Source organism: Rattus rattus, chromosome 8, assembly GCF_011064425.1.
Source record: "Rattus rattus isolate New Zealand chromosome 8, Rrattus_CSIRO_v1, whole genome shotgun sequence".
In the NCBI taxonomy this organism is placed as follows: domain Eukaryota; kingdom Metazoa; phylum Chordata; class Mammalia; order Rodentia; family Muridae; genus Rattus; species Rattus rattus.
In genome coordinates, this window is record NC_046161.1 from 17,711,997 (window position 1) to 17,739,461 (window position 27,465).

Sequence of the window (27,465 nt, forward strand, 5' to 3'; positions counted from 1 at the left end):
GGGAGCCAGTGCTTGGTGGACAAAAAGCTCGGTGAAGATTAAAATGTCCTGGAATCAGTGAGAATGGTTTCACAATCTGAATCCACAAAACCCCTAGCAGGACTTAAGCCTGGTGGATTGTAAAGTCCATGACGCACTTTCCAGAAAGACAGTTAAGCTGAGGCAGAAAGCAGCTCTCCCATTGCCCTGCCACACACCTACAAAGGAACCAGTGTTTCTGCCTTGAAGACAAAACTCAGTGCTGAGGCAGGGCCACTGAGGCAGGAGCATTGCCAAGAGTTCAACCTGGTGTGAGACCCTGTCTCAAGAACAGTAGGGCCATAGTTAAGAGGAGCAGATGGCCTTCCTGAGATGGACTACCCACTTCCTGGTGAGTTCCAGCCGGCTCCAGCTCTGCATAGTCCTGGGTGAGCATAGCACATCCTACTCACTCCCCTGAGCTTGGGCACACCAGCTCATTCAGAGCCAAGCTTTTGTGGTACAAAGTGTCTGTGTATTGGCTTGGACTCGCAGGAGTGGTAGAGCTGGACTTCTCTAATGGTTTCAAGAGTCCACTGTTCTGCCATGCCATACCAAGCTCCAGGCCTTTAAAATATTTTTATTTTCTTATTTTGGGGGATTGGAGATTGATCCTCATGTATGTTAGGCAAGCACTCTGGCACTGAGTTCCATCCTTAGCCCTCCTTTTTGTTTTGTTGAGATGGATCTCATTATATAGGCTAGTCTTGGCCTCCAAGTCTCCAGTGCTAGGTGACATTGTCACCACACCCTATTTATTTGGTGCTAGGAATAGAACCTGGAACTTCTTGTATTCCAGGTAAGCCCTTTACCAACTAAGCCATAGTGCCGGCCCTTAATTATGTTACTTTTTGGAGAGAGTCTCATTGTGTAGCTGTGTTAGCCTGAGACTCAATATTTAGACCAGGCTGGCCTCAAACTCAAGAGAGATTCCCCTGCCTTTACCCTCCCCCAGAGCTGGAATTAGAGGTGTGTGGTCCAGGCCAGGCCATACCCACTTCCTCTAATTTCCCCAGAGCCCTTTAGCACATCCCTCCAAACTCCACTCCCTCATTTTCTTTGTTCTGAAATGACTTAGTGAGGATAGGTAGCACTGCCCACATGTGCGTGGGTATGTGGGCCATTTACTGGAGCGTGTGCAGCCTAACAGTAACCATATCACTAAAGAAAAAACCACCCTTTTCCCCTTAGCAGCCTCAATAGACAATGGCTTCTTAGGCTGTGAATAGGGGCCTTAGGAACCTGTCTCATATTTTGTCTTTTAGCCAAGATCTGGCTGGATAGCCCAGGTTGTCCACAAACATGTGACTGTCCTGCTTCAGCTTCCTGAGCATTTGGGAGCACGTCTGTGGTCAGCTTAGACTTTGTTTCTTTGTGAGGTTAAAAAAAAAAAAATCTTGGGCAATTTCATTCATTTAAATATTGAATGCTTGGCCATTGTGGTGTTTGAGACTATCCGGTAGGCTCATATGCTTAAATACTTGGTTCCCGTTTGGTAGAACAGTTTGGGAAGGTTTAGGAGGTGTGGCCTTGTTGGAAGAGGTGGGTCACTGAGTGTAATGAGCACAGTAAAAAAATACCTTTTAGACAGGCTCAGTCAGGATCCCACCGCACCAAGGCTGCACCTGATAACCAGAACCCAGGGACATCACTCGCTCAGGATAACCAGTCACAGTCCTAGAATCCCATGAAGCCACCGGACAGTAAATCAGCAGAGACCAACGGCAGTGCTCTGCTCTGCACGTCTGGAGAGACAACACTTTGATCCATTGTGCGGTTGGAGAGTTTCCTCAGGAGCCTGACCCTTGAATCAGATTTCTGTTAGAGACTGGACCTGACCCTCAGCTAAGAAAGATCTATCTGAGCCGCCTTAGGGAGGTAGGCTTAGAACATAGTTAAGAATTTAGAACCTTGTGTGATGACCCTCAGCATAATAACCTCAGCTATAGCTGGCTGCCTGCTGCCTTGTTCCTCACCATGACGTTCATAGCCTAACCCTTTGGTACCATGAGCCCAGCTTAAATGCTTTCTTTTCTAAATTGCCTTTCTCATAATGTTTTGTCATGGCAATAGAAAAGAGCTGGGTATGGTGGTGCAGACCTTTAATTCCACCACTCCAGAGGTAGAAGCTGATAGATCTTTATGAGTTCAAGGCCAACCTACTCTACATAATGAGTTACAGGATAGCCAGAGTATGAAGAGAGACCCTGTTTCAGGGAGAGAGAGAGAGAGAGAGAGAGAGAGAGAGAGAGAGAGAGAGAGAGAGAGAGAATGAATATGAATTAGCAGAGGCAGTCTTTTTTATCTCCCTTTGCCCCTATCCTCCTCCTCCCGCTGTTTTAGTTATGTTTGTTTGCAAAGGCGTATGTGTGCGTACGTGCGACTTACTGCTCATGACATTGCCTCCCAGAACCCTTTCACTGCCGGTAGCCCCTCAGTGAGGGAGCAGCCTCATGAGCCTCTCCTCAGATCATAATGGAATGTGGACAGGCTGAATCCTGTGCAGGACCAGCACGTGACTACAGGTGTGTCCTGTCCAGACGACGCTGTTTCTCAGCGCTCTTCCATGTCCTCTGCTTCTTAAAATCTTTATTTTATTTGCTATTTATTTATTTATTTATTTATTTTATTTTATTTTTCCGGGGCTGGGGATCGAACCCAGGACCTTGCGCTTCCTAGGTAAGCGCTCTACCACTGATCCAAATCCCCAACCCCTTATTTGCTATTTATTTATTTATTCATTCATTTATTTTAGTCTTTGAAGGCAGAGTTTCTTTGTGTAGTCTTGCCTGTCCTGGAACTTGTTCTATAGATCAGATTAAAGACAAGCACCACAACCTGTGGCTTGGTGGTGGTGGTGGTGGTGGTGGTTGTTGTTGTTTTTGATGCACAGTCTCTCTATGTAGATTTGGCTGTTCCAGAACTCCCTATATAGGCCTCACAAAGATCTACCTGCCTCTTGAGTGCTGGGATTAGAGGTATATGCCTGGCTTCGTAACACCTCTCTGTTCCTGATTTCAAATGTCTCTTGAACTTTGGAGGTATTGGTACAGCTATCCTGTTCAGGTCTGTTCTGAGCACCCTGCAGTCACTCCTCCTTGAAGATCAGCTGTGATGGCCACATGACGTGCTGCTTACTACAGAGACTTTGCTGGGAGAGGCTGAGAGCAGTGGGAATCAATAGTTATAAACTCGAGCACTTAGAGTGCAGTTTGCCAGTTAAACAACAGTAGTAGTTGCAGTAGTAGCTGGGTGTGGTGGAGCATGCCTTTAATCCCTGCACTCAGGGCACAGGCATGAGACCTCTGAGTTCATGGCCACTCTGCTCTACAATTCCGGTGCCAAGACTACATAAAGAGACCCTAGTTAAACAAACAACCCCCCCCAAAAAAAAAAAACCCAAACCTGTGATAAGTTCTCCCCCAAATCATGCAGCTCTCTAGCCATGAGCCTTCGGCCAGCTTTACAGAGCCAGCATCGAGTTTCTTCCCATACAGTGGACCTCTCTTGTGTGGTTAGTTTACCCCATAATAATCCTCATGTCATTGCTGTACCAATGGACCTATCTTTCTAGACAGGTTGTTATGGGAGCTTGTGGGCCACAGGAGGGAAGGACATTGATAGCTTCCTTTCTCAGCACCTCCAACACTTGCCACGAGTCAGCAGGGAAGAGCTCTCCTTCAGAGTGTGCTGTCTTACACTCAGAGATTCTAGGAGGAGGGGAACTTTCTTATGCTTCCATCTGACTTCCTGAGTAGCACGAAGAATGCTGGCCTTGCAGAGTGAGCTCAGAAGTGTACCCTCCAGTCCATTCTGTGGAAGAGTTTCTGAAGAATTGATGTTGGTTCTCTTTTCAGTGTTTCTTAGAATTCATCATGAAGTTGTTGGCTCTGGGCTTTTTGGGGGAAGCTTTAGAACACTGATTCAGGCCCTTTATTCCCTTTCTGTCTCCAGAGACTTCACCACTGTCAGCCATTTGATTCCTTTGTAATTTTTTCGTTTTCCATGCTGCCCTTTTAGTCTTTTTAAGCTGATATTTATGAGACTGGAGAGATGGTTAATGGCACTTGTCCTTGCAGAGGACTGGGTTCTCTTCCCACTACCCACTTGGCAGCTCACAGTCCTCTGTAACTCTAGTTCCTGGGGATCTGACACCTTCACCTGGCCTCTGAGGGCACTGCATGCATGTGGTGTGCATTCCTATGTGCAGGTTGACTCTCATACACACAAAATAAAAATAAACAGATCTTAGCTGGGTGTGATGGAGTCAGAAATAGGTGGATCTCTGTGAGTTCACGATCAACCTGGTCTACAGAGTGGACTCCAGGATAGCTAGGGCTACAGAGTGAGGCCCTGTCTCAAAAATAAACAAATGTTTACAAATACTAGTTCATTATTTGTGTGTGAGTGAGTCTATGAATAGTGTGTTTGTGGTTGTGAGAGAGTGTGTGTGGTGTGTGTGAGTGTGAATGTGTGTGTGGTGTGTAGGAATGTGAGTGTGTGTGTGTAGGAATGTGAGTGTGTGTGTGTGTGTGTTGTGTGGTGTGTGTGTGTTTGGTGTGTTTGTGTGTGGTGTGTGTGTGTGTGGGGTGTGTGGTGTGTGTGTGTATGTGTGGTGTGGGTGTGTGGGAATTTGTGTGGGGTTTGTTGTGTGTGTGGTGGGTGGTGGGTGTGTGTGTGTTTGTGTGTGTGTGGTGTGTGTGTGTGTGTGGTGTGTGTATTTGTGTGTGTGTGGTGTGTGGGTGTGTGTGTGTGTGTGTGTGTTGTGTGTGTGTGTGTGTGTGTGTGTGGTGTGTGGTGTGTGGGGTGTGGTGTGTGTGTGTGTGTGGGGTGTGTGTGGGTGTGTGTGTGGTGTGTGTGTGTGTGTGTGGTGGGGTGTGTGTGGTGTGTGTGTGTGGTGTGTGGTGTGTGTGTGTGTGTGTGGTGTGTGGTGTGTGTGGGGGGTGTGTGTGTGGGTGTGTGGGGTGGTTGTGGGTGTGTGTGTGGTGTGTGTGTGTGTGTGTGTGTGTGTGTGTGTGGTATGGTGTGTGTGTGTGAGTGTGTATGTGGTATGTAGGAGTGTAGGTACACAAAGGACAGAAGGTAGCTTTGGAGTCACCTCTCCACCCTGGCATTGTTCTGACTCACGTTCAGGTCTCCTGCCTTGCACAGCTTCTTTACCCGCTGAGCCGTCTTGACGGCCCCTCTCCCTTTGTATGGCTTTTGGTTGGTTGTGATATTACTACATTTATTCCAAATCTTAGTATTTTGAGTCTTTTTTCTTTGGGAAATCTTGGTTCTTTCCTCCCCCTCTCTGCACTCCCCACCTCCCTTACTTTTTAAAAAACAAACAACCAAGTTGGCCTCAAATTCAGTGTCTATGCAAAGATGACCCTGACCTCCTGCTTCTCCTACCTCCCCAGTGCTGGGCTTGCAGGTGTGCACTGCCGTGCCTGGCTTATGTGAGACTAGGGTGGGATCGAGGTCTCCTTGTGTCCTAGGGGAACATTTTATCTTTGGAGCCCAGGCCTTGAGGCTTTGGTCTGTTTGCTTTTAGTGCCCGTGTGGACATCAGGCACAGCACTGCTGATGACCTGTGTTAAGTTCTTACTAAGTTCTTCCTTGGCTGTCTGCTGAAGTTAGGGAGCACACTTCCCTCTCTTCAAGCCTTTGCTGCTCTCTGCCATGGCTGAACATGCAGTCTCTTCTGGAGAGCGTTCCGTGTGCCTTTGAGGGTTGGGAAGATGGTTGAGTGGGCAGATAACAGTTTAGTGTGAGAGAGGCCCTGAGTTCTAGCCCATCTTGAAGGGAAAGGAGGAAAACTAGACCAAGCCCAGAGAGTGGGCTGCTGGAGGGTTTGGGCACAAGCCTTTTTGCCTTGTTGCTTTGGGTGGCAGTCACTCTGAACACTTTTGATGTCTCTACTCATCCTTCATTCATGTTTCTTTCCTTTTTATTGGCAGGGTCTTGGGGTGGGCGATAGACAGGGCCTCACTGCTTCCTTCTGGCTGACCTGGAACTTACCATGTTAACCACTGGCCTTGAACTCAGAGAGATCCACCTGCCTATATTTTCTTGGTGCTATGATAAAAGGTGTGCACCTCATTTGTTTCTTTAAAAAAAAAATAGATTTGTTAAGCTGGGCCTTGGTGGCACTTGCCTTTAATCACAGCACTCAGGAGAGAGAGGCAGGTGGATCTCTGAGTTTGAGGACAGCTTCGTCTATGAAGAGAGTCTCAGGACAGCCAGAGCTACACAGAGAAACCCTGTCTAGAACCTCGCTCCTGCCAAAACGGCATTTTAAAATTTTATGTGTATGACTTTTTGCCTGCATATATGTATGTGTACCACATGCATGTCTGTGTCTGCGGAGACCAATAGAGTGAGCTGGGTTCCCTTGGAACTAGAGTTACAGGTGGTTGTGGGTGCCGTGAATCAAACCTGGGTCCTCTTAACTGCTGAGCCATTTCTCCAGCTTAGTCCCAACCACCTTTTTTTTGATAGGCTGTCTCTATATAACCTAGGCTAATCTGGAATTTCTAATGTTTTTGCCATATTCCTCTGGAGTACAGGGATCCTAGGTGCGTGTTACCCTTTCTGGCTATTTGTGCAATTACCGAAAGGGTTATTACTGTCCGTGCAAGCCAGAGACTTCTGGGTCTGCAGAACTCACATGAATAGCTGGGTAGGTGTCGCCTGCTTCCATTAGGAGGGAAGCAAATTGGGAAGTCCCTGGAAGAAGCTGACTAGTTAGACTGGCAGGTCTACAGGCTCCGCATTTATGAGAGACACCGCCTCAGTAATAAGGTGAAGGGCCATGGGAGGAAACACCGACAGCAGCCGTGAGTCCCTCCATTCACTCTCACGAGTGCCTGTCACCCACACACAAGCCAAAACAAGTGCAGTGTTGACATCCAGACCTTTTGAATTACCTAATTCCCCTGCCCAGTTCTTTTCATATCTCATGGTATTCTTTGACTTTGCCACACCCACTGACTCTAGTCACAGTCTTACTTGGACTTCTGGTTGTTTCTAGTTGTCATTCTCCTGATAGCGCCTGAGGACAGAGCCTGTCACCAGGCTTGTGTGTGCTGAGGGATCTGAAGGAAGCAGGTGACTATTGAGGAGGAAGTGGATTAAGTTGGTGTCGAGTCACCTGACAGGAAAGGTTAAGCTGATGTCCTCACAGAGGTGCCAAGGAGAAGGGCTTGTGTTGCTTGTAGTTCTTAGGGCTGACACCCCCACACACATACACACATCATTGCCTTCGTGACAGCACCCTCCATGTGGCAGACACCTAGCTTCCTATTCTTCCTCTGCCTGCTTCTGCTGGTGTCCTCAGGGCATGGCCAAGTGTTAGGACCCCATTTGCAGATGGAGTCACTGGACAGTGATGTCCTTGTGCTGGTCACACATGGAGAGTCTGACAACTGTCAGGCTGCAGACTCTGCCATGGCCACCCACATTCTTAATTGGCACCAGGAGGACGCTGCAGTGGCCTTCCTGTGTTCAGAGTTCACTGGTCTCTTTTTACCCTGGCTCCCAGATGTGCTAGGGATGTGCAGACAGTGCTGGAGCTGCAGGCAGGATCGCAGCAGCTTAGGTGGGGGCCTCAGTGCTCAGTGTCACTGAGTCGCTTTACCCCCAAGCTTCGGTTTCTGTACCCACCAGATGTGAGTAGAGAAAGCACAGGATGGTTCTAGCACAGGATACCAAGTTGGGGATTAAGGGGTCAGGTCAGCTGGAGCTACATATCAAGGCTTTAAACAACCAAAAGATAAAATGGGGGCAGAAAAAGCCTCTTGGGAGTACAGCAAGAGTCCCTTGTCCACAGTCAACCCAGCTCCTGTGGGATGTGTGTGCCCTGCACAGGCCATTTAAGCAGGTGTTTTCCTTGGGAATGGTTTCATGTTGCCTAGGCTGGCCTCAAACTCAGTACGTAGCCAAGGATGATCTGGCACTTCTGATCTTCCTGCCTCTGTCTAAGTGCTGGGATGAACTACGTGTGCTGCCATATTTATTTCATGAAGCTCTGGTGATGGAACTCAGGCCAGCACATTGCCCACTGACTGCCAGACAGTACTGGGACATGGTTAAACACAGACAAGCTTCCCTGTCCTTTTGGAGCTGACAGCTTACTTCAGTGACTGAAGGAAAAAGATCCAGAGACAATGAATGAGTGGGTCATGGGCAGCTGTCAGAGGAGGGGTCTGCAAAAGGGTCATCCTGTGAGGTGAATGGCTATGGAGTGTTCTGGTAGACTAGAGGCTGCCTGTCTTCCCTTCCTTCCTAGGGAACATTTGGGCCCATCAAGTTGGGAGTCCACATGAGCCAGCCATCTAATACACAGGAGCTGCCACAGAGATGGCGATCACTCTCAATTCCTCCCTTACCTTACAGAGCACAGCATCTGGCCCAAGATATGAACATCTTCTGCCAACGTCTCAGAACCAACACAGGGCAGGGCTAGAATGGACTCGTCCACTAACAGGTCTGAGACATCACAAGACTGGAAGTGCTGAGTTGAGATCCGTGGCTCCACGGTTCAGACAGCTTCCCTGTCCTTCTTGAAAATGTTTTTAGCTATTTGACACAACTGGATGGTCAGATATTTACCTGTTACAAAGTTATAAATTGAACTGCAAAAACCTGGAATTCACATCACCTTGGAGACTGAAACATAATTTTTGCTTTGTTTTGTTTGAGACAAAGTCTCATAGAGTCAGGCTGGTCTTTAACTAACAGTAATCCTGCCTCCTGAGAGCAAGAAATCTCATATATACATCCACTCTGTGTTCTCCTAGTCTTTTAAGGCAGGGTCTCGTGGAGCCCAGGCTAGCCTTGAGCTTACTATATAACTGAGGATAACCTTGAACTCCAGATCTACCTGTCATCCTGGGTGTGGTGGGATCACGTGAGGGCCACCACACCCAGGAAAGCAGACACCGTGCTATTCTGAGTCCAAGGATGACCTCTGTCAATCCAGCTGTCTCTCCACAGAAAGATGCAAGCAGATGAACCCTCTGAGGCTGTGCTTAGCGGTCATGCTTACCCAGCATGCACAAATCTCTGGGCTCCGTCCGCCAGCCATACACAGTGCCATACCCGCGATCCCAGCACTTGTAGAGGCAGGAGATCAGGAATTCATGGTCTTACTCAGCTTCAGAGAGGCTTCAAAGCCTGAGCTACTTGAGATCCTACCTCAGATAAAACAAACCATCAAACACAGAAACTTCCCAAACATGGAGGGGACTTCCTCCACCTAGAGCCTACTCTGTGTTCCACACTCTGGAGGGGACCTGGCCCTGGACTGTTTCTCAGATCGGTTGTCTTAGCCTCTCCTGCTGGGTGAACGTACAGGTCAGTAGTGGCTTTCTCTTGGACATCTTGCTATCTGTCATTGTTACCTCATGTAGGCAGTGACTGGTCTTTGACTGTGAGGTCTATGTCCTGTATCTGTGTGCTGGTGGGTGCAGAGCTCCAAGAAGAGTGACACCCATCTCCTGTCTACTCTGGAGGTGTTTGCGTCCAGCTGTAGCTGATCATTTGAAAAGTAGATAAACTAGAAAGTGCAGGCTGATGAGGACATCTCTTTGAGGAAAAAGAAATCAGGCAGGGCAGGGTGGGTGTTGGCTCACCAGGAAGCAGCTAGACCTCTCTGAGAAGGGGACATCTTAGCTGAGCCCTCCCTCAGTGCATACAGGAAACCAGAGTTGTCATAAGGAAGGTCACTGTGTGAGGGTAAACAAAGGCCCTGAGGCAGGAGTATGCCCGCTTCCCCTCCTACCAATCCAGCTCCCTGGAACAGATGGAGGAGTAGGGGGTGATTGTTGAGTAATGCCAAGGCCTCTCAGGCCCTTGGGGAACATGTGGGATCCCCTGAAAGTTACACACAGAGGAGTGATTACGGGTCGCTCCAAGTTTACTTTGGTTGTATAGGACGGGTGCTGTCACCGGTGTGGGTGTGGGTGTGCATGCCAGAAATTGATGGTAGGTTTCTCATGCTGTACTGTCCACCATAGGTTTTTAGACTGGGGCCTTTAATGGAGCCTGAAGTTCATCACTTTCCGCTAGGCTGGCTGGTTAGTGAGCCCCATAAGCCCCAGGGACCTTTCTTCATCTCCCAAGTGCTGGGAGATGTGCATCACTGCTTGGCTTTGTGTGGGTACGGGGATCCACACCTGGGTTTTCCCTCAAGGTTGTGTGGTGGACACTTTACTGACCAAGCCATCTCCCTAGCCCTAAAGAATGCTATATTTTGGGATACTGTGGCAAGAATTTTGTAATTGTAACTTCCCTTTGGGGCAGGTTCATTGTGCCTACTTAACCAACAAGGAAGCAGAGGGAACAAGAGATGGCCCAACTCACCAGCTTGTCCCGGAAGGTTCTAGAAGTAATCCAAGTTCTGGATTACATCTGGGCCCTGAGGAGTTCCAGAATCACAGCTACCAAGTCACTCTAGCTATTTCCTGCTCTGGCTCCCCGCCCAAGCTGGCTCTCAGATATGACCATGAGCAGGTGGCACTAGGCCTAAGTGCCAAGGGCGGGACTGATCTGGGTCCTGCTGGATTCCTGGCTAGGGAGGGACTGCTGGGCGGAAGCTGGGTAGTGTAGTAAGCAGCACCAGACCTGAGCTCACATGGCCGAGCAGGTGCCAGATCGCCACCACTGCCACCTGAGCTTCAGTGTCCTTGTCTGTGAAATGGCAGAGCCAGTCCTTCATCCCACCTGATGTAGGACCTGTTGTGTTCCCAATTCTAGGTCAGCAGAAGGGGAGACTGCGGAGAGAGCAGTCTTGGTCCTGCCATGGTGTGGCTGCTGCTGGGATGGGAGCATGGGGTAGGGAAGAGAGGTAGGGGGAAGCAGCTGAAGTGGGAATTGTCGGTCGGTCAGATTTGGCCTGTAACGGGGAAATGGAGTCTGTGTGGGCCGAGAGGGATGAAGATGGCAGGAGCAGGCCCTGCAGAGCTTAGCGGGCAACAGGAAGGCCTCTCCCTGTCACTTGAGAAGAGACACTCCCACCATCACCAGAGGCCCTAGTCAGCTTGCCAGAGGTAGGAGGTGGAGCTTATGCCACATGACCTCACTCTCGTAGCTTCAGGCTCTGAGAGTTTCAGGCTTTGAGAATTATGGAGATGAGGAAGGGGTCTCCACCCAGGGCCTTTACCTACATCCTGCCAGGTTTCTCAAGTACTGGTAGGCTCATCCTTTCCTGCTTGTGTTTGACTTGCCTCCTGGAGACCCCTCCAGGTGTTGGTTCACATAGCTGTCCCCACCTTCTCCACTCTGTACAGAGAAAAGTAAACAGACCTGGCTTTTGGATCAGCCTTTGTGCTGCCTCTTTCCTGTCCCCTCCCAGGAGCCTTTCTCATCTTCCTTTTTTTTTTTTTTTTTTTTTTTTTTTTTTCGGAGCTGGGGACCAACCCAGGGCCTTGTGCTTGCTAGGCAAGCGCTCTACCACTGAGCTAACTCCCAACCCCTTTCTCATCTTCCAAGGGGTCCCCAAGGCAGAGAGTCCTGTAGGCTCTGAAGAGAAGCAGTTGACAGTGGTCCCTGTCACTAGTCCTCCTCTGCCATCAGTAACTGACTGAGCCGCTGCCCACAGAGACATTTGCCCTCTGTCTTTCCAACACACACTGAATCGTAACAGCCAACATTGATTGATAAGACACCGTTCAAGCTGCTGGTGACTTGACCAATGCAGGAGCTCTGGTCTGTTACAGAGCCAACGTCCATCTTTCTATCTAAGGCTAAGCTGGCAGGAGTGGGAAGGAAGAATAGGCTCAAACTACAGCCTCTGACTATTACTAGGTGGGCAGTTCCCTAGGGAAGGGTTGCTTGGCAGAGAGCTCCTCGGAGGTCAAGGGTTCAGAGAGCCTCTAGGAAAAACCTCGATAGTCCAGAGACCTGGATTGTATTGACCTTTGTAGACGAGCTTTCTGGATATCTGTGTTTAGAAGAGACAGAGAGAGAGAGAGAGAGAGAGAGAGAGAGAGAGAGAGAGAGAGAGAGAGAGACAGAGACAGAGAGACAGAGAGAGAGAGACAGAGAGACAGAGAGACAGAGAGACAGAGACAGAGAGACAGTCTAACGAGAGAGTCTAGCATTCGTGAAAGCCTCGGGGGTCCATCAGCACACATAAACTAGACATGGTGGTGTACACTTGTGATCCTGGCACTTGGGAAGTAGAAACAGGAAGATTAGGAGTTATAGACCATCTTCTGCTACATAGCATTTGAGGCCAGCCTGGTCTGCATGAGTCACTCTGCCAAAAGAGAAAAAAAGAAAGGAAGGAAACAGAAGTGGGTAGCTCCGTGTGGGAATGAGAAGTAACGCAACACTTTACACTAACTGACCACCTACCATGCGCTTTCCCTGTACCAGGCCTGGAGACACAGAAGGGTGGATCCTGGGCTGGGGAACTGATCATGCACTTACATAGAGAGATGTGGATGTCTTTGAGCCAGAGTTCTCCCCATGCCCCACAGTCGGCAGAGTTTACCTGAGAGTGAAGGAAGTAGACCCGAGTCATGCAGCTCAGAAGTGGCTAAGTGGGACTAGAACGTTAGGGCGGCCAGGACACATAGGAAATGTCCTAGCAACAGCAAAGAAGGCACCCATGCCTGTGGGAGGCAGGTGGCCTAGGGAAGGAAGAACTAGATAAAGTGGAGGCCATCTCTGTTGCCAGCTAAGGACGGTTGGCGTTTGTAGGAGAGCTGCCTGGTAAGCCACAGTGTGTGCTCTGCTGTCTGGCCAGGAAATAGACCTGGTGCTTGAGATCCCCTAAGTTAGAGATGGCCGTTAGCCACCATGTTAGGTGCTGGGAATTGAACCTGGGTCCTCTGGAAGAGCAGTTAGAGGTCTTAACTGCTGAGTCATTGCTCCAACCTCCCACCCCCTTTTAAGATTTATTTTTATTTATTTTATGTGTATGAGTGCTATACCTGCATGATGCTAGAAGAGGGCATCCAATCCCATTACAGATGGTTGTGAGCCACCATGTGGTTGCTGGGAATTGAACTCAGGACCTCAGGAAGAGCAGCCACTGCTCTTAACTGCTGAGCCATCTCTCTAGCCCGTTTTCTTTTCCTTTTTTTCTCTTTTCTCTTTTTCTTTTCTTCTTTTTCTTTCTTTCTTTTTTTTTATTTTTATTTTTTTTATTTGAGACAGGGTCTTTCTGTAACTCTAGCTATCCTGAAACTTTGTAGACCAGGCTGGCCTCAAACTCAAAGATTCACTTGCCTCTGCCCCTGCCTCTGCCTCCCAATTGCTAGGATTAAAGGTGTGTACACCACCATCACCTGGCTCAAGACAACTGTTTTTCTTTAATAAGAGAAAAAAAGAGTCAAATTTTTAATCATACTTATCGTGTGTGTGTGTGTGTGTGTGTGTGTGTGTGTGTGTGTGTGTGTGTGTGTGTGTAGGGATATTCTTGGTATGGGTGCGAATGGAGGCTAAAGGACAACTTTCCAGGGTTAGTTCTGTCCTTTTATGTGAAACTTAGGTCTTCAGATTTGCAGCAGATGTCTTTACCCCCTAGCCATTTCCCTGACCTATAGAAACCCTCTTAACCAGATCTTTCTCCATCCAGTCCCTGAGACATTTAAGCGGGGTAGCTTGGGAGCTGTGCACTTGGTTCCAGGGTTCAGGGAAACAGCATTACATCAGTTCTGGGCTGCTGGCCCCCAGTCTGCCCTGTGCCATGACTGGTTGTCTCTTATTTAGCTTCTGCCTTCTTTGTTGCCTTCCCTGTTGGCCACCAAGGCCTCAGCCTTTCCTTGTGAGAACTGGAGCTTGTTCTGAGCATCACAGCCGTCACCATTGAAACTATCTATGTCCCTTGTCTGGGACAGACTGGTGATGTCTGAGGCATCACCATTGTCCTGTGGATGTCTCTCATCTCAGAGTCACTTAGTGTAAAGTCACTGCAACACTGTGCTTTCTGGTCCTGGAGGAGGGAGTGGTGGTTCAGGGACAGATTAACCGACTGAGAGGCTGCATTGTAGGCTGGGAGCTGAGATTGTAGGGCCTGGGTGGCCAGTCTTCAGTTGGACCTCTGTGGTTCAGTCTGTTGCTGTCGTTGCTGGTGCATGGGAGCCTTAGGTGGAGCCCGTCTCTGCACCTCACTCAGTTCTGTGAGATGGGGCAGCTGAGCTCTCTGGTGGGATCTTAGCTACCACTGTTAAGTTTCTTCACAGTGCTCTGCTTCTCACTTGTCGCACCCTGTGACTGCTCCACACTGCCTACAGAGCAGGCACAGTGCCTACGGAACGTTTGACTGCTAAGTTAGTGAATCAGTTTAGTTTAGAACTTCTGAGACCGGGTCTCAGCTCAGGCTGGTCCATAACTCACTAAGTAGCCAGGTATGACCTTAAACGCACGGACCAGCCTGTGCCATAGCCAGCAATGATGAGGACAAGTGGTGACTCCTCCCTATGGCGCCTAGCTCCGTGGCCTCTATTGTAGTTCATTTGTGTTTTCTTTAAAATCAAAACAAATCCTCCTTACTTGGTCCACCCAGGAGGAAGTTCCTTTGAGAAGATAAAAGACTCTTTTTCTTTTATGTGTTTGACTGCCCAAGCTTCTGGATGGGCTATCAGTATTGACCCACCCCCTTCCCGGCCTCCCGCTGAGCTGTGACGCTTTGTTTAACAGTTACCTCTAGTTTATTGTGTGTGCACATATGTATCTGTGTGTGCTCCTGTGCATATCCTGGTGCCTGAGTGGAGGTCAGAGGACAGCTTGTGGGGTGGCTTTCTCTTTCCACCATGTCAGTTCTGGGCATTAAGCTCAGGATCAACCTTGCTAGCAGTGGGCTTCCCCCTTCTCCTGTCTTCAGTTCCTTCTATTGCAGTGCCCATGCGAGGCAGGTGTGTACTGTTGAGCTGTAGCCCAGGCTGACCTGGCACCTGTGTTGGAGCCAAGGACAACCTTGACATTCTGAGTCTCCTGCTTCTGAGTTCCCTCCTTCCCCTCAGATTCTCACGTGTCTCTGGGAGCCATCAGCCCAAGTTCTTGTGCCGTGTAAAAGTCCTGAACCTGGGCCTCACATGCTGCGCAAGTGTGCTGCCATCCTGTACCGACTGATCTGCAAATTCTTTAGACATGACTTGTTTTGTTTTTGCAGATGATCTTATGTAGCCCAGGCTAGCCTTGAGCTCTCTACATAACTGAGGCTGGTCACAAACTTTTTGATCCTCCTGTTTCCTATGCCCTGCTAGTGACTTTTCTTGAGAGTTATGTAAGCATCTTAAATACACACCCTGATTGTTCTGATAACTTTAACAACAAACAAACTGCTGATCACTGTACAGATTGGCATTGATGCTGACTTTTTGCCTTCCTAGAAAGTTCCATCATGTGTCTTCCTGCCTTTTCCTCCAAGAAAAGCCTTTGCCCTGATTCCTATCACAAAAGATCAGGTTCAAGTCAGTGTCTGTGTGCTAATGTAGCCTGGGCCACATGCCTGAGAAGTGTGCATGGGGTCTCTAAGTTAGCCGTACTCTTCTCCCTCTTCCCTCCCCCACTCTTCTATCTTTTCTGTTTTTGACACAGGTTTCTCTGTGTAGCCCTGGCTGGCCTGGAACTCACTCTGTAGACCAGACTGGCCTGTAACTCAGAGATCCGCCTGCCTCTGCCTGAGTGCTGGGGCTAAAGGCGTGTACCAGCATCCAGCAGTTGTACTCATTTTAACACCTAATTAGGGAGCGCACGCAGGAATAAACTGTCGGCCAGCCATGCGACAATGCTGATGCTGGCCTCTCCATTTGCTGGTACAGGCATTAGCCACCACGGCCATTTTCTTCAGCACTGGGAATCCAACCTAGGGTCTTGTGCGTGCTAGGCAAGCACTCTACCAACTGAGCCACACCCCAGCCCTTGTTTTATTTTATTTTATTTTTTTTTGGGATAGCTTCTTGCTATGTAGTCCTATCTGGCCTGCCTCAGCTTTCAGAGTGCTGGGGTGACTGGTGGTTGTTTTAGCTCAGGCTGGCCTTGAACTTGATCCTGTCTGAAATACAGTGCAAGGAGGGCCTAGTGGAAGTGCTAGGGCTCCAGAACATTCTGTGAACACAGCTCTGTGTCTTCCTATTTAGGGACCCTCAAACCTTAGGGCCACAGACTCTCCATAGCCCAGGGGCCCAGCTGGGGTTGGTGTATTTGCTAAGGCTTGTAAGAGACAGTTGCTTACTGCCTGTGGTCACACTTCCTGCCTCACTAGCAGGACTGTGAGTCACTTCTGCTGCTTTCTCTTCTCCCAGGGACTTCCTTCCACGAGGATCAGGAATTGTCACCCGGAGGCCTCTCATTCTGCAGCTCATCTTTTCCAAAACAGGTATGAGAAATAGAAATGTCAAATCCAAAACCAAGACAGAGTGAAAATAAATAAATAAATAAATAAATAAATAAATAAATAAATAAATAAATAAATAAAATAAAATAAAAGAAAAAATAAGTAAAGCAAAGAACGCAGAGGTAGCATAGCTCAAGGACAGCTCGCCTAGCATGTGGGAAGCCCTGCTTCCATCCCCCACGCCATCCCAATCTGGTATGGAGAGGCATACCTGTAATCCCAGGTCATCCTGTGACGCATAGACAGTTCAGGACCATCCGGGGCTACAGAAGACCCTGTCTCCAATCAGCAGCAACAAACAAGTCCTATGAAGAGGCCACGTCTGTCTGCCTTCAGATGGATGGGGACTTGGTACCTGAGGATAGTAGAGCCTGAGGAGCAGTCAGCGCTCCTGGGTTGTTTGGATTTGAACTGCAGGTCTCTCAAGTACAGGGGAGCTGAGAGACAGCTTGAAGAGCACCCTTCTGCAGCCCTTAGTTCCCAAGCAGGGCCAGGCTACCTGGTGCCTGCAGTCACTTTCTGATTCTTTTTTTCTCCTTTTTGAGAAGTCTTGCCTGGTAACCACTTCTTTGCAGTCACAGACCAGGGCCAATTGGAAGAACCACTGTGCCTGGTACTTGAGGCCCAGTCCCTATTCTCATGCTGCCAGTTGCTCCCCATATGTCCTGTTACTGAGTTTTCAGATGGAAACTGAGGCACAGCCAGGTTCCTGCATTTTTAGTGGGCCTCTGACCTGAGATCCTCAGCCAATTCTAAGTGACCTGACACTCCAAGGCCCTGCAGTTTTTTCTTCACCCAGATTCTGCTGGTTTGGCTAGGAGAGGCTCCAGTGAGGCCTGGTGGTTTGGTGTACTGTGCCCCTTGTGGGTTTTGCCTTATGACTGACCACAGGATGGGCTGCTGCCTCTTGGATCAGGCTTCCAACCAGGCACCTATTCTTGTGTTTGCTCTCATTGCCTTCAGGGTTTCCACCTCACCTTAGAAATCCCTGTTTTACACTTTTTGTTTTGGGCTTTTTAAGGCAGGGTCTCTCTGTGTAGCCCTGGCTGTCCTGGAACTCACTCTGAGGACCAGGCTGTCCTCGAACTCATAGAGATCCACCTGCGTCTGCCTCCAAGTACTGGCATTAAAGACATGCACCACCACTGCGTGGCATATTTTTGTACTTTTTCATGGGCTACCAGCTGACACTGTTGCTGCTCCTGGTCCCTGGCCACCCTGGGAAAACCTGCACCATGAACAGAGAGGGAGACAAGCTTTCCCAGGCTCTGTACTGGCCTCCCTTCATGGGCACCTTGCCTACAGAGGGGAGGCAATGGAAGACCAGGTAGTCGTGTGCCAGGCTCCTGATGAGCAGCACTGGCTTCAGCTAGACGGCAGGGTTGGTTGCTCCTTTGGCATCTGGTGCCCAGGCTAGCCTCTGAGTGCTGGCATGCCAGAGCCAGTGAGCCACCATACTTGACTTCACTGTAGTCTTACTTATTTTGAAAATTTTTTATATATTTTTAATTGTATTAATGTTTTCCCTGTAGAGGGCATCAGATCCCCAGGCCTTGCACGTGGTAGGCAAGTCTCTGAGCTATCTATATCCCTCCTAACCTGTTTGTTTGTTAGGAATTGCTAGCTCAGGCTGATCTCCACTTGTATCTGTACCTTAAGCTCCTGATCTTCCTGCTGTACAGGTCCTGGGAGCTGGGGTCATAAGTGTGTCCTCCCTGCATGGTCTATGGGTGTGGGTGGAGCCCTGGAATCCATACAAACAAGATGAGCACTCCGCTGAGCTACAGCCCATCCCCCAACTGTAGTCTTTCACGTCTTTTGAGGCAGACTCACTTTGTAGCCCAGGCAGGATTTGAACTCATTGTATTCCAGATGGGCCTTAAACTTTTGATTCTCTATTTGAAGCCTCCTGAGTAGCTGGAACAGCACACCTGAGGCCTCACTGGCATGTGCAGGGAACATTGGGGTGCTGGTGACTAGCAGACCTGGTTTGTTTTGAGATTCCTTCGTTGCCAAAGTCTACTGGAATCCTAAGGTTCTTTGGGTCTGGGGTAGGGTTGGGGAGAAGACTATGAAAGGAACCACTAAGCTGGGACTACCTGCCCAGAGCTGGCCTGTATAAAGGGTCAAATCAGCCCCGGATCTTCTCTGCCTTCGAGGGAGCCCAGACTTGCCCACCCCTTGCCGAGGCTGCTGCTTAGATCTTGGCTGAAACTGATCTAGGGGATATGATCAGACCTGTATAGCTATGGTAAGAGGGGACCTTAGACTAGTGTCAGAGTGGGTCACATGGGAGGAGGCTTGGCTGCTTAGGTCAAGGTGACAGTTGAGGAGATGGGGACATGGATCCTCTTGGATCCATGTTCTGTCCTCTGTCCCCTAAACTTGAATGCCTCTGACCCTTTGCCTAATGGTGGCATTGCTAGTCTCCTTGCTTCAGGCAGATGCCCATATTTTGCACGGCCTCGGTAGGACATTGGAGAGGTAGCCCTTGTGTTTCTGTCACGTGTTGTTGTCACCAGGCTGCCCTGGCCTCTGGCCTAGCAGATGCTGCAGAGATGCATTTCACCATGCTCATCTGACCGAAGAGGATGCATCTGGGTGTTTGGAGGGCAGTGCTGTGTGCGGAGGGGGAGAGGCCAGAAAGGGAGGTATATCTGAGTCCCAGAGATTACAAGTTCCTCACACTGAAGCTTGGGCCCTCAGCGGCCAAGCCAGGGCTTTGGGGAAGAGCTGTCTGCTCCTGAAAGGCTCAGAGTCCAAAGAGGGGGCCTGTGATGCCAGGCGTGGGCCCTCCCCTTTAGTACTTCAGACACCCAAGTGTCTTGGGTCTTCTTGTTCAGGCTGGTCTGTTGAGCCTTGACTAGTAGCTGGTGCTGTTTAAAAATTACCTAAAGCCACAGACACCAGGAAGCCTAGTGGCCCATGGATGGCCCTTGCCCAGAATCATCTGCTAAACTCAGTAATGGGGTTTTCCCTCCCATCCCCAGCCTTTGCCTTGACCTTGCTTGGTCTAGGATCAATGGACCATAAAAGAAATGTCAGGACATGGCCAGAGCCTGCCAGAGTCCAGCCCCTCTTCATCTCCAGAGACAGCCATGCCTCCTCGCTGCCCCCTCAGGCTCCTCTGTTCTCCCTTCCATCCCTCACCATGTTCCACAGGGCCACTTGTTAGACAAAACTGTGCTCTCTTGAATTAAATTTTGTTTGAGACTGAATCTGATGTTGCTCAAGCTGGCCTTGAATTTGCTTATATTTGAAGCTAGCCTTGTAAATCCTGACCCTCTTGGCTCTACCTCCGATGTTCTGGAATTTCAGGTGTACCTCACTGTGTCTACCTGTGTTTTCACTGTGTCTCTTCCCCACTGGAAAAGCAAATACACCGAGGCAGGGGAATGCCAAAATACTTTGCTGTCCATTCTTGCCTGACACCCTTTTGTGCTCTTCTTGTGTCTCTCATCAGTGCTCTGTCTGCATGGGCTAAGGGATCTGCCCACTGTTTCTTACTCAGTACTTCCTCCCTGTGCTGTTTGATCATGGCAGGCCCTTTCTGACCTTCTGTTTTCCAGGCCCTGAGGTCTCTGGGCATCCATCAGGAGCAGACAAAACCATGCTCGGGTGTGTTTTCTGGGTCTAAGAAAAAAGCTGAGCTTGGAGCAGATGTGACTCAAGTTGGGGGCTAGTTGAAATGACTGCCCCATTGTAACTATCGTAGTAACAGTGTATCTTAGACAGGTGGCAGTCCCTACTTGTCTCAAATCTGAAGATGTGTAGGCTAAACAGGAGTAGTAAATGTGTGCTAATGCTTGTTGTAAGGCTCTGAAAAGTCCTTCATGCACAAATCCATCAGGTTGTTGTCTTGTTTGTTTTATTTTTGAGACAGAGTATTGGGTAGGCCAGCCTCAAACTTAGTGTGGCTGAAGGTGAACTTGAGCCTCTGACCCATCCCTACCTCTCCGTGCTGCGGTTACCTGAGTGTGCCGCCACATAGGGTTTATGTGGTGCTGGGATCAAAGGTTCTCTACCAAAATGAATCTTATCCCTATCCTGTTTTCTAGATCTATTATTTTAAGGTGCAGTGTACGTGTAGAGTCCAGAGGTGTTGGGTCCTCTTGATATGGCAGGAGTTACAGTCACAGTCCCCTGTGAGCCAACTCTCCAGTGCCCTCTTGGTTTGTTTGATACTGGAACTTAACTGCCTAGCCGAGGCTGGCCTTCAATTCATGCGAACCCTCAAGGTTCACAGATCTTGTTTGGTTGTTGGGTGTGTCCAAGGGTTTCTGACATGTGTCTGAGCCCACAGGCATTCTTGTCCAGATATTCATGCCTGTGCCAAATCTGAAGAAGGCAGACCTCATGGAGTCAGTCACCATGGTTTTGCTCTTTGCTAGGCTGTGAATGAAGTCTTGATCCTCCTGCCTCCATCTTCCAACACCTAAATAGATGCTTAAGAAGCAGAACAAGGTGCTGGAGAGTGTAGTGAATCAAACCCAGCCATTTATAGTCACATCCATGCAGGCAGGTAGAAGCTCTTTAGAAACCCCCTTCCTTCCAGCTCATCTGGGCACATAGTAGGGCTGCCTTTGGGAAACCTCTGGTAAGAAAGTGGCTGGCCCACCAGGGTTAGCAGAATGTCTGCTGACCCAGACTTACCTTTGGTTTCTTCCTTTATCCCTGCTGTGGACCAGGACTTGGGCTGGGGTCTGTGTAGCCTGCTAAGAGGCCCTGGGGAGAGCCTGTTTGGTTCACTGTGCAGGGAAGGGCCAGGGAGAATCCACTCTGCTGCCAGTGGATGTGTGGCTATCAGAATGCTGCAGTGTTGGCCCAGGGACCAGAGGAACTGGCTTTGTCAACAGGGAACATGGGGACCTAGATGAGCAGAGCTAGCAATGACTTAAGAGGCGTGGCCTAGGCTACTGATGACCAACTGTCAGGCAGCCCAGCCTAAAGCATCCAGCACACTTTTTATTTAACATTGAGCATGTGTATTAACAGGCAGGGTCTCTTTCTTTCTTTCTTTTTTTTTTTTAAGATTTATTCATTTATTATATATAAGTACACTGTAGCTGTCTTCAGATACACCAGAAGAGGGCATCGGATCTCTTTACAGATGGTTGTGAGCCACCATGTGGTTGCTGGGAATTGAACTCATGACCTCTGGAAGAGCAGTTGGGTGCTCTTAACCGCTGAGCCATCTCTCCAGCCAGCAGGGCCTCTTTCTGCTTTGGAATAGCTGATTAAAGTGGCTGACTGGCCAGCGAGCACTCTGCTTCCCCAGCACTGGGGTTAAAGCACACACTACCACGTCTGTCTTACTTTCATAAGTTCTGTCAATCAAATGCAGGTCCTCATGCTTGCATGGCAAGCACGTCACTGACTGAGTCTTCAGCTTGAGGGGTTCTTTTTAAGGCAAGGTTTCGCTGTATAGCCAGGCTGGCCCCTAACTCATAACCCTGCCTTTGGCTTCTAACTGCCCCTGTAGGTATGAGCTGCCCCAGTGAGCTTAAAGCGGGCATTTTTGTTAGGACCTGCCAAAGGTGTTGTGTGGCTTCTATGAATGGCATGCCCTCTCTGCATTCTCTCTTGTGTTAAGACAGGGAGATGACAGAGCCTTTTACCCCCAGCACTTTCCACGTTGCGCCTTGGGACCTTCTGCTCATTAATGGCAGAGATGTTGGCTGCCACTCTCTGTCTTCACACAGATTTGGTTGGGATGTCTGTTCTGCTGACCAAGAAAGTTGAGGCCCAGGTAGGGCCTTCCAGGACTGATTAATCTAACAACTGTATCAAAGCCTGGGTGCCTGGGTGCCTGGGTGCTGCTGCTGCTAGCAGGTTCCAGTCCCATGAATATAATGCAGATGGAGAAGGAGGCCAAGGCAGAGCAAGTGGCAAACAGGGAGGGGGAGAAGGGAAGGAGCCAGCCCAGCCCTGGACTTGGTCCTGGCTCTGCTATCTCACGCTGCCACCATCTCACACTTGCTGACTGCCTCGATCCGGTAGAGAACTGAGGTTCTGTGGGGGCTGGGCGACTGATCCATTTTTAGTGGCAGCTGCAGGAAGAGTGTTTCCGCTTGTCCCCTGGAAGGCCAGAGCACGGCTGCCCTTGGGAAGTGGGTCAGCTGATTGTGTGTGGGCTGAGGGGGAGTCCCAGAGCCTCTGTCCACACCCTCATTGGCCCTGCATCTGGATGGCCAGCACCCATGCTAGACACAGACTGGTCCTGCTGAGGTCACTGGGTTTGAGAGTCACTACCTCTACGAGGTCATCTGACCTACCGAGTCCCAGCACACCACTGAGCTTGAGTCAACCCCATGTCCTCCCTGGCCTCAGATTCCATTGTGTTTGTGTGTCTGTGTGAGTGTATGCTGTTATGCTGATGTGCACCTGCCTGCTGCAGAGGCTTGAGGAGGGAGGATGTCAGGTGTCCTCTTCATCCCTCTCCACTTGTTCCTTCGAGGCAGGGTCTCTGGGTCTGCTTGTATTGTTTGAATCAGTATAGCCTTGGCCTTCCTTGAATTCATAGCGATTCTCCTTGTCTCTACCTCCTGAGCAGTGGGATTAAAGGTGTGCACCACCATGCTGGACTTGTTTTGTCCTTGCTGGACTGGAGGCCAGCAAGCCCCAGCAAACCTCCTCTTCCCCATGCCCTTTTGGGCTGAGGGTTAAATGCATTCGTGGGATGCCTGGTTGTGGGTGCTGGGACCTACATTTCCATCCTCGAGTTTGTACAACAAACTTCTTTGTCATCTCTAGCCACATGCTTTGTTTTTCTTGAGATGGTCTCACAATAGCCCAAGCTGATCCCTTGTTGGTCCTAATCCCTCTGCCTCCACATCCCTGGATCTGGGATTACAGGTCCTTGTCATCACACTGCTTTATTTATGCTGTACTGGGGTGCCCCAGGCTCCCTGCATGACTGCCAAGGCTCTGCCCACTGAGCTGCTGGGCCATCTCTGCTTGTGGCATCTTTGTGACTAGGCCTTCTGACCCCAAGCATGCTCAGTGCTTGCCCCTATTGGCAGTAGCTTGCCCTGTGGTCCTGTAATTGGTTAGCCAGGTGATTGTTTCTCAGATGCTCCACACGGCATCCATCCTGGCTCCTGCTCCCTGCAGAAGACCCTGCTGCCTCAGTGTCAACCAGAGTGTGCTCTTGCAGCCCTTTGAGACAAGAGTTGGCACCTCCCCAGCTTTAACTTAGCAAATTCAAGCATCTAGATCCCAGCCTGGCAGCTGATGCCTGCAGTTCAAACACAAACATCGTTTTGTCTTTTGTCGGACAGGATCTCCTGTGCGGCCCAGTTTATCTCATTTCCTTCCTCAGTCTCTTCAGTACCAGGTTTGCAGGTGCATGCTGCAGTACCCAGCTCTTCTCAGTTTGAGTACTGAGGCAGTGGGATCTCCATTCTCACTCCAGTCCAGACCACAGACTGAGCTCCAGATCAGCCTGGGACCAAATCCCTTTATCAAAAAGAAAAGGTCTGTCGGTAAAGAGGTAGTAACAAAGTGTGACTCAGCAGTCTTGTAAAAGTCAGGTGTTGGGGTGCACACTTGTCACCCCCAGTGCTGTGTGGTTGAGATAGAAGGGCTGATGCAGTTTCATGGCCAGCCAGACTAGCCTAGCTAATGAGCCTTAGGCCCTATTCAGATGCACTGGCAAAAAACAAAACAAACCCAACTTGGAGAGCAGTAGCAGCTGACCTCTGGTCACCCCAGGCCCTGTGAGTGAATACTTCATACACAGAAACAGACCCAGTGGCATACACTTCTAATCCTAGCAAAGACAGAAGGAGTACAAGGCCAGCATCCATGGGGAGACTCTCTCAAAACATAAACATACCCAATCTAAGAGGAGAAATGAATGCCATGTTCCTCAAGTTCTGTAGGAACTGAAGTGGTTGCGTTTCTTCTGCTTGGTACACTGCGTGTTCCTGTGTGTTCACTCCTTTCCCTCTTTCTCACCTTGAACATCTTTTTTCCCATGTCAGAATATGCGGAGTTTTTGCACTGCAAGTCCAAAAAGTTTACAGACTTTGATGAAGTCCGGCAGGAGATCGAAGCAGAGACTGACCGGGTCACAGGCACCAACAAAGGCATCTCCCCGGTGCCCATCAACCTTCGGGTCTACTCACCACACGGTAGGAAGCTTGGTGGGGACCCAGGGGAGCTGGAACCCTGTTCTGTCCAGTAGGAGCTTCCTGAGCATCTGAGACAGCGTCCTGACTCAGAAGGCCTGGATGGGGTGGGCAAGCATGGACGTGGGCACATGCCTGTAATCTCAGCTCTGGGGAGCTGGAGGACAGAGGACAGAGAAAGACCGCGTCTCAAACAAAAGCCAGCGAAGGAGGACCAGACTGGGGCTCAGTGGTCAGGCACTTGTGTAGCATGCGTGGAGTCAATCCCCACATTTCAGATAAAAATGAGCCAGGCATGGTGCTGAGTCTGCTGTGTAGACGTGTAATCCCAGCACTCAGTAGGCTAAGACACAGACCGTATTTGAGGCTAGCCTCAGCTAAACTTCTGTAAAATAGTCTGTTTTAATTTTTAAAAGTTCTTATTTAAATGAATGTGTTTTGGCTGGATGTATGTATTTACATACCATATATGTGCCTGGTGCCTAAGGAAGTCGGAGAGAGTGTCAGCCCCATGAGCTGGAGTTATCAGTGATTATATGCCACCATGGAGTTGAACCCAGGTCTTCTGAAAGAATCGGTGTTGGTCATCACTCAGCTACATTTTCTTTAATGTATTTCTTTACGTTTTCTTCTCTTTGTGTGCGTATGTGGTGTCATGTCATGTGGTGTCACGTTATGTGGTGCACATGTGGAGGTCAGAGGACAATTTGCAGAAGTCAGTTCTCTCCTGTCTCCATGCAGGTCCCAGGGATGGAACTCAGGACATCAGGCTTAGTGGCAGGAATCTACCCACTGAGCTACCCACTGACCTATTTATTTCCTGTCTCTTTCAAAACACAGCCATGTAGCCCAGACTAGTTTCAAACTCCTCAGAAGGCCCAGTTGTCCTTGAATTCCTATCCTCTGTTCCTGCTTCCCGGTGCTGTAGTAGTAGACTTGTGCACCCAGGCATGGCTTCTGTTGTGCTAGACTAGAGAGCAGGGCTCTGTGGACACTAGGTGAGACTGGACCACCTGAGCTTATAGCCTGAGCTACATGGTGAGTTCCAGGCCAGTCTGGGCTACACACGTAGACCTTGCCTCAGAAATAAAGAAGGTGTGAGAGGAAGGCGCATGGCTTGAGGAGTGCTTGCTGCACAAGGAAGAAGACTTGCATTTTCTACAGCAGCCATGCAGAGCACAGCACTGTGTGTCTTAATTACGGAACTCTGGAGGTCTGAGCAGATGATCAGTCTCTGTGTTCAGTAGTTACGCAGTGTAGCTGTGGTGCTAGCTCTGGACATAGTGAGGAAACTCTTTCTCAGGTAAGGTGTAGACGCCAGCAATGTAGTGCAGTGGCAAAGGTGCCTGCTGCAAGCCTGACAGCCAGGGTCAGTCCCGAGAACCCACAGGGTAGATAGAAGGAGACAGCCGACTACCATGGATTCTCTGACTTCCACTTCTTGATACATGCACGCATACACATACATACACATACATATGCATAAACACACACACTCTCCTCTCTCTAACTCTTCTCTCTTTCTCTCTCTCTCTCTCTCTCTCTCTCTCTCTCTCTCTCTCTCTCTCTCTTTAAATATGTATTAAATCTTTAAAAGAATATGGTAGAAGGGGTTGGGGATTTAGCTCAGTGGTAGAGAGCGCTTACCTAGCAAGTGCAAGGCCCTGGGTTTGGTCCCCTACCCAGAATATGGTAGAAAACAATTGTGGGAGATAGTTGTGTGACCTCTGACCTCCACACGCGTGTGCCCAGGAGGGTACTCACCAAATACAGAAAGTACACAGTGAAGTGTGTTCTAGTAGGAGTGTTAGGAGTGGCCCCGAGATGTGACTCCCCTTGGGAACTTGCTGGTGTCCACTGGCTGTGTGTGGACCTGAACTCCTAACTGGGCTCTGACCACCTTTGCCTCTTGATCTTCCCTCAGTGTTGAACTTGACCCTCATCGACCTCCCAGGCATCACTAAGGTGCCAGTGGGGGACCAGCCACCAGACATCGAGTACCAGATCAAGGACATGATCCTGCAGTTTATCAGCCGGGAGAGCAGCCTCATTCTTGCCGTCACACCTGCCAACATGGACTTGGCCAACTCGGATGCCCTCAAGCTGGCCAAGGAGGTGGACCCCCAAGGTAACGCCAGCCCTGGGGCAGCAGCCGCTTCCAGTAGTGCTAGGTCCCCTCCCTGGTATGCTATGTCACAGGGTTGTGTTAGAAAGGCCTCCTGAGATGCCTTGCGACACTTGAAATAGCGTCGCTCTTCCTTGAGTGTTGACGGGGTCTACTCTGCCTGCCCCAGAGTCTGGCGTGTGGCTGTCGTAGTCAGCTTTTCATCACTATAGCCAACATGGTGACAGAGACCCTGTCTGAAAGAGCATTCGGGTTGGTTAGGCTCACTGTTTCAGAGCATCCTCTTGGGATTAGTGGTTTGTTGCTGTTGGGCCTGTGAGAGGATAACACTTTACTGTGCACATGGGGAGCAACACGGAATAAGAAAAGGACAAGGGATCCTACAAGGTGATGCTCCAAGTGACCCCAATGACCTGAAAGCTTCAAGGAGACATTTAAAACCCAAATTATAGTCTGCACAGAGTACCTCAGTGAGGGTTGCTCACTTAGAAGTGCCCAGCATGAATGAGGATCTGGGTTCAATCTGAGAGCTCATTTGTTAAGAGCACTTTCTCCTGAGTGTGGCAGAACATGCATTTAATCCTAGCACTTGATAGGCAAAGCAGGTGGATCCCCTTGAGTTCAAGTCTGACCAGGGCTATACAGAGAAACCCTATCTATAAAGGGGTTTGGGGGAGAGCACTTAACTGCTCTTGCAGAGAACATGGGTTTAGTCCCAGCACCCACTTGGTGCTCACAACAATCCGTGGTTTCAGTTCCAAGGGCTCTGATGCCCTCTACTGACCTCTGCAGGTACCAAGCAAGCACGTGGTGCACAAATAAGGCTGCACACCAAACACTTATACACATACACATAA

At 49.5% G+C, this 27,465-nt stretch overlaps 1 protein-coding gene across 10 annotated transcripts in view; it reads left to right on the plus strand.

Moving 5' to 3' along the window:
- Positions 1–27,465, plus strand: part of Dnm2 (dynamin 2) — an 83,023-nt gene that overhangs the window by 15,416 nt on the left and 40,142 nt on the right. For all 10 annotated transcript variants that reach the window (XM_032910784.1, XM_032910786.1, XM_032910782.1 and 7 more), the window contains exons 2-4: positions 16,260–16,333; positions 24,337–24,486; positions 26,408–26,611. In XM_032910784.1, the coding sequence (XP_032766675.1) occupies positions 16,260–16,333; positions 24,337–24,486; positions 26,408–26,611 (428 nt within the window). The remainder of the gene's footprint in view (positions 1–16,259; positions 16,334–24,336; positions 24,487–26,407; positions 26,612–27,465) is intronic.